This window comes from Pteropus alecto, unplaced genomic scaffold (assembly GCF_000325575.1).
Source record: "Pteropus alecto unplaced genomic scaffold, ASM32557v1 scaffold60, whole genome shotgun sequence".
NCBI classification, from domain to species: Eukaryota; Metazoa; Chordata; class Mammalia; order Chiroptera; family Pteropodidae; genus Pteropus; species Pteropus alecto.
In genome coordinates, this window is record NW_006430726.1 from 6,919,663 (window position 1) to 6,926,289 (window position 6,627).

Genomic DNA, 6,627 nt, shown 5'->3' on the forward strand with positions numbered 1-6,627 from the left:
GCGTGTGTGTGAGCACCTGTGGGTCTGTAGGAGCTGACTGAGCCCCCAAGAGAGGACTTGCGCTGGCATGGGCAGGCACACAAACATATACAGAGGCTCTCAGTGAAGATACAGCCGTAATGATAATTCTCACAGTTAACCTGGATTGCACACTTACTACGTGCCAGGTATCGTTCTAAGCCTTGTCCAAAGAATAGTTTAATTCTTAGAAGAGTAGAGGTAGCTGTTATTTTGAGCTTCCATTTTACAGATGAGAACACTGAGGGAGCAGAGAAGTAAAATGAGATGTCTGAAGGCAGAGAGAGTGGCCTAGCGCAGACACCCACGGAGATGCCCGACCCTCGCCTCCTGTTTATTTTCCTTTTTCTTTTTCTTTTCTTTCTTTCTTTTTTTTTTATTTAACATAGACACATTCGTTCTAACGCAGCGTTCTCACCAACCCGGGCCCTGACGTGCCGCAAACACATTTAAAGTGAGCACTAATGGCTCAAAACACAAGAAATGGCGTGTGGGCAGAGTTCTGAGACGCTGTGCGGAAGAACTGGGCCTGCGGGAGTGGACGTTGAAAGGGCGGCGGCGGTGATGCCTCCGACGCCTTGACAGACGACGGCACCGCGGGCGCTAAGCGCGGGGCGCAGTGCGGGCTGGGCGCGCGCGCACCGCTGTGCGCTGGGTCCCCACGGCCTTCCCCGGGCCCTCGCTGCCCCGTTTGCGCCGCGCCGCCCAGAGCTCGAGGCCAAGCAGCCTTAGGTGTTTAGGACAAGGGCCCGGGGGCCCGGGGGCCCGCGGAGACCTGCGCCTGGGTCTGGGACCCGTGGACGCGTTCTCCCCGCAGGCGCTCGCTCGCCGTGCCCCATCCGGCGCTCACAAGTCCTCGGTGGCCCTTTTAATGGGAAAACAGCAGCCAGCAAGGTCGGAAACATGTTATTTATAATTCATGGGCCGGTCTTCGAACCCTTTCAAACGAAACCCACAGCGATTTCTTTGAAAGAAATGCCAGGACTCTGCTCAGAAGCCGCGGGTTTTCTAAGGACGGCCCGGCAGCCGCAGATAGTAAACGACCCCGCCCGCCACGTTTGTTTCTGATTATTAGCTTTGCCGCTGCTTAGCGAAATGTAACCGAAGAGTTTATAAACATCGTTTCTTCGGGGAGCCGGACACGCGTTCGACCCCAGCACTGAATCTAGAGGGAGCTGTGCGCTTCGGATGCAGAAAAGGATGAAGCGAATCGACGTCAACCCCCCACCCGCAAACGTGCAAGTCGACGCTGGAACCGGTGCGTCTCCGGAGTCTGCGTCCGGCGCCCCCCGCCCCGTGTCCCGACTCAGAAGTTTTCCCGAGGCGGCGGGTGGGGAAGTCTGAGTTCATCCGAACCGCGGGGGTTGTTCCCGGACTCTCTCCCTAGCACGGGTCCTGAGAACAAAGGCGCGTGAGAGAAGGGTGGCCGGCTGGGTGCTGCCGGTCGCGTCCAGCAAACCACGTCTTCCTTCCCCCGCTCTCGTGCCAAGAGGCTGGGTTTGTCAATTTTGTCCTTATAGAGAGGAGCTTCGGAAGGCGAGCCCCCTCCACACCCCAGGTATCCACCTCCGCGGCCAGGCGCGCCCCGCAAGGCCAGCAGGTAGCTGGGAGCGGCTGCGCCCGCGGGACTTCTGCGTGGTGACTCGAGGTCCAGTCCGGACACCGGGGCGGGGAGGCTCGTCGCAGATTTCGGGGAGGGGGTTGCGCTCCATTGTTCACTCCGGCCAATCAGGCTTGTCCCTTTCCTTGCAGCCAATCCCGCGTCACACCCGCCTTCCACCCAGCACGCCTGCCCACCCGCCGCGGGTCCCCATGGCCTCCCCCGCACCCCGCTTCTGGAGAGGTTGGTGACGCCGCAGGTCCCGCCCCCGGCCCGGCCCGGCGACTGCGTGCTGACGTCATGCTGCGTGCGGGCCGGTGCGGTCGGTCCTGCAAGTCCACGGGGCCGGAGTTAGTTCGCAAAGAGCAGGCGGGGCGCGCGACCCTCGCACTGTGCCCAAGCTGCCCTTGGCGCACTCCTCCTTCTGCATGGTGGACGTTATTTTTCACTATCCTTTTCTGGGTGCTATGGGGGATCATTCCAAGAGTAAGTCTTCCTCCCTGTGCGGCTGCGGGTGTTTGTGCTTCACGGGCGGCATTTCTGCTGTAGGAGAACGTGTAGTGGATTCTACAAGTGGCTTCCCTGTGACGGGGCACTAGCGGAGAAGCCGCCAAACGAATGCCTTTGGCCTGCAGGACGCCTCATCCGTTGGAATCCTGCTGTTTTAATTCATAATTAAACACTTTCTCAAGCCTGCGGGGCTGACCTCAGGCTGTGAAATCTGCTTGTTCTGCGCTAAGGCAATTAGGGGTGATTCAGGGGGTCGGGGTTTTTGTTTGCTCGCTTGTCTTTTGGTCTTGCAAATAAGGGTTCCCCCAGCTTGCTCTGGAAGATTTAAACCAGTAAATGTCGGGGAGGACGCGAAGAGACGCCGCTGAAAGCCGACGTGCGGTCCGGGCTGGAGGGAGTCGCTGCGGGAGGGACAGGCTGGCACGACCCCGCTCAGCGCGGACGCAGCGGGTCCGCGGTTCTTCAGTGTCCACTTACTGTTTCTTCTCAGCTACGATACCATTTTTTAGCTACAACGCCAATCGATAAAACGGCTGTGTCCAAATGAATGTTATTAATTATTTTTCGGTGCTGGGCGGGGCGGGGGGGGGGACAAAAAGCTCTCGCTAATTCTGATTTTGTTTTTTCGTTTCCAATTGTCTGGACCTTTACACAGTCCGAATTCTCTTCCCTGTGGGTGCAGTTCCCGCTGGCGCGGCCGGGCGTTGGCTGGCCTGACGCGCTGCACTCTTCCCGCAGAGAAGCCGGGCACCGCCACGTGCGTGGGCTGCGGGAGTCAGATCCACGACCAGTTCATCTTGCGGGTGTCCCCGGACCTCGAGTGGCACGCCGCCTGCCTCAAGTGCGCCGAGTGCAGCCAGTACCTGGATGAGACGTGCACGTGCTTCGTGAGAGACGGGAAGACCTACTGCAAACGGGACTACGTCAGGTGAGGCTGCAGGGACCGCGGCCCGGCCCTCGGGGATGGCCGCTCCCACCCGGGGGGCGGGGGCCGGGGGCCGGGGGCTGGAGCCTGCGGCCGCGCGCTGACAACTGCCCTGCGCGCACAGGCTGTTCGGCATCAAGTGCGCCAAGTGCCAGGTGGGCTTCAGCAGCAGCGACCTGGTGATGCGGGCGCGGGACAGCGTGTACCACATCGAGTGCTTCCGCTGCTCCGTGTGCAGCCGCCAGCTGCTGCCCGGCGACGAGTTCTCCCTGCGGGAGCACGAGCTGCTGTGCCGCGCGGACCACGGCCTCCTGCTGGAGCGTGCCGCGGCCACAAGCCCGAGCAGCCCTGGCCCGCTCCCCGCGCGGGGCCTGCATCTGCCAGGTGAGCCGCACCCGTGCAAAGGCCCGCGTGTGGGCCGCTGGCGCTGGCACGAAAATTGTTCCTGGTGTGTGGTCCTGCGAGTGCAGAACCGCATGCTGGGGACATAGCCCAGTGTGTGTGCGCGTGGGGAAGCCGCCTGTGGGTCCGTGTGAGCCGGAATCGTGTGTGAGTGCGGGGTCAGTTGTGGCGCATGTGTCCTCCGTGGTTCAGTACAGGGGAAGCGGTACTGGGAGCGGGAATGACAATGGGGACTCTGAAGTGGGGCCTGCCTGGGGATGTGAGGGACACAGCTCTGTACCAGTGCAGGCCTGGCCTCTGAAGGCCAGCTAGCCAGCGGCGAGAGGGGTCTGTCGGTGTTGAGTCCCAGTTCCACGAACAACTTAGCCAAGCGCTCATGGGTGTGGAGGGAGGGGACCATGGCAAACTCAGGAGCCCCAGAAAACGCCTCTGGAAGGAGTGCTCTGCGTTTTGATGCGGCTGCCCGGAGGTGGGGGCCGAGTGCGTGGTGGGAGCCCCTTGTGCCCGGAGGGCGGCGAGCACCGGCCGGAAGCAGCAGTCCCCAGCCCAGGCTGCGCCGCTGCTGCTGTGCGGCCTGGCAGCGGCCCTCAGGTGTCTGGCCCTCGGTGCACTCCCCGGCAGGACATCGAGCAGGGCGGACTAGTTGTCGATGGCTATCCAGACCTAAAAGCGCCTGGCGGGGGGCGTGGAGACCCGGTGCGGACCGGGAGTGAAGCGGGACGGAGCCGGCGCCCTTTTGTTTGTCGCCTCGGCGCGGGCGTCGGGCCGATTCCCGGGTGGAGAGAACGCGAGGCAGAGCGAGGGCAGTGCCGGCGCCTCTGGGCCGGGGACCCTGGAATCTCGAGGGAGGAGCCGCGCCCAGGCCGGCCTCTGCGGCCTTGTCCGAGTGGCTTCTGAAGCGGGGGCAGGGGAAGCCCCTCGTGGGCTCCGGGGAGCGGGGGACAAGCCCGCAATCGGCCACCTCCAGCGCCCCGGACGCGCCCCACTCCTCTTCCTCCGCGACTCCCACTTCTTCTGGAGGGCGTCCCTTGTCCCGCGGGCGTGTGCGGGCATCGGGGATGAGGTAAGGGCGGGAGGTTCGGCCGGAAGCGGCCGCTCCGCGCTCGGGGAGTCGGGAAGGGACGACACTGCACGGAGCCCTCCGGGTGGGGCGAACACCCGCAAAGGGAGGCGAGCACAACGAGACGAGCGAATGTGAGGGAAACGCGATCGAGCGGCGGCCCGTCGCTCACCCCGCGCCCCTCCGCAGACCCCGGGGCTGGCCGGCAGCCCGCGCCGCGCCCGCACGCGCACAAGCAGGCGGAGAAGACGACCCGCGTGCGCACGGTGCTCAACGAGAAGCAGCTGCACACGCTGCGGACCTGCTACGCCGCCAACCCGCGGCCCGACGCGCTCATGAAGGAGCAGCTGGTGGAGATGACCGGCCTGAGCCCGCGGGTCATCCGCGTCTGGTTCCAGAACAAGCGTTGCAAGGACAAGAAGAAATCCATCCTCATGAAACAACTGCAGCAGCAGCAGCACAGCGACAAGACGGTGAGAGGCCGAGGCCGGCGCTGGTCGGGTGGGGCGGGTTCTGGGGAGATCAGGGGATGGCATTCTCCAGACGGCGTGTCTGTGCCTTGAGAGCAAGGCCTGCCGCAGGGCTCAAGGCTGCTCAATGGCTGTGTGAGGTCCGGTCTCGGTCTCAGCGGCACGCCGGAGCAGGGGTCCGGGGCACAGCTCGGAGCCCAAGGCGGACCGGCTGTGCCCGCCTGCCTGTCGCGACTGGAACGCAGGCCTCCCGTTCCCTCGCCCTGAGGTCCCAGCGCGGGGGCCGGCCCCTGGTGGCGGGTTTGCGGGCCCACGGTGACCTCGCTGGGGACGGAGGGCTCACTCGGGTGCGGTCGCGCGCGCGCCTCCCGGGACAGCGCTTCAGGCCCCAAAGAGCGGGCCAGCGCCCGGCCCCCAGTTTCAAACCAAGGTGGGCGGAAACTCAAGACCTGACTCGAGCGCGCCCCACGACCCCCGTTCTTGTCCCGAAGAGCCTCCAGGGCCTGACCGGGACGCCCCTGGTGGCGGGCAGCCCCATCCGCCACGACAGCGCCGTGCAGGGCAGCGCGGTCGAGGTGCAGACGTACCAGCCTCCGTGGAAAGCGCTCAGCGAGTTCGCGCTGCAGAGCGACTTGGACCAGCCCGCCTTCCAGCAGCTGGTGAGGCCCGGCCCTGGCCGCGCGACCTCAGGCCTGCGGCAGGGGTTCCGCGACGAAGCCCAGGTGGCGGCTGGGGAGTGGGGGCTCCCGTGGGATGGGCGGCTGGGACGGTGGCAGGGGGCCGCAACCTCACCTCGGCCCCCGATGCGCCCTAAGCCGGGCCTCGCTGGGCGGAGCGCTCCCGGGAGAGGCCCAGGGAGGAAGCCACCTCCCGAAGGGCTCGGCCCCCGGCTCGGAGCCCCGGCCCGGGCGCGTCCTCACCGCTCGCACCTGTGCCTCCAGGTCTCCTTCTCCGAGTCTGGCTCCCTAGGCAACTCCTCCGGCAGCGACGTGACCTCCCTGTCCTCGCAGCTCCCCGACACGCCCAACAGCATGGTGCCGAGTCCGGCGGAGACGTGAGGGGGACCCCCGAGCCCGCGGACCGCGCATGCTCCCTGCATGAGACTCGCCCGTGCTAAGGCCCCGTCCGCCGAAAGCTCCCGCCTTTGTAACTGTTATTACTGTTATTTCAAGAGGACGGAGAGGCGTCAGCACTGCCCCGAGCGCCAGGACGCACCCGCTTTCCCAGGCTGGACGGCGCTGCTCCCAGGACTTGGACTTTTCAGAACGGGAATTCGGGATTTACTAGCGTTAGCTCTGCACCCTCCTCTGCCTGCGTCCGCGCCCCCGCGGCTCCCGGGGCGCCGCGGGGAGACGACGCGACAGCCCAGAGGAGCAGCCTCGACCCCGCAAAGCGCATGAATGCCGAAAAACTAGAAACGGGACTTACCTTGAAAATGCTTAAGTTATCCGTCGACGGAGGACAGAGCGTGTGAGCCTTTGCCGAACAAAACGTAAGTTATTGTTATTTATTGTGAGAACAGCCAGTTCCTAGTGGGACGACTATTTTCGTCTGAATAAAAACTCATTCCCCGCTGCCGCGCTGTCCTGTGTTGTGGACGCCGCGGGGGTCGCCCCTCAGGCCCGCGCCCGCGCCTCGCGCG

General features: G+C 64.5%; 1 protein-coding gene across 3 annotated transcripts in view; it reads left to right on the forward strand.

Moving 5' to 3' along the window:
* Positions 1 to 638: 638 nt before the first annotated feature.
* Positions 639 to 6,627, forward strand: part of ISL2 (ISL LIM homeobox 2) — a 9,937-nt gene continuing 3,948 nt past the window's right edge. For 2 of the 3 annotated variants that reach the window (XR_003047815.1, XR_003047814.1), the window contains exons 1-7: positions 639 to 1,618; positions 1,771 to 2,104; positions 2,867 to 3,056; positions 3,178 to 3,437; positions 4,705 to 4,988; positions 5,477 to 5,644; positions 5,927 to 6,477. Coding sequence is in view for 1 of the 3 variants with exons in the window: in XM_006905339.3 (XP_006905401.1) it covers positions 2,047 to 2,104; positions 2,867 to 3,056; positions 3,178 to 3,437; positions 4,705 to 4,988; positions 5,477 to 5,644; positions 5,927 to 6,043 (1,077 nt within the window). In the remaining 2 variants the exon portion in view is untranslated. Of the gene's footprint in view, positions 1,619 to 1,770; positions 2,105 to 2,866; positions 3,057 to 3,177; positions 3,438 to 4,704; positions 4,989 to 5,476; positions 5,645 to 5,926; positions 6,561 to 6,627 lie in introns of those variants that run through there. The other variant, XM_006905339.3, reaches the window with a different exon arrangement.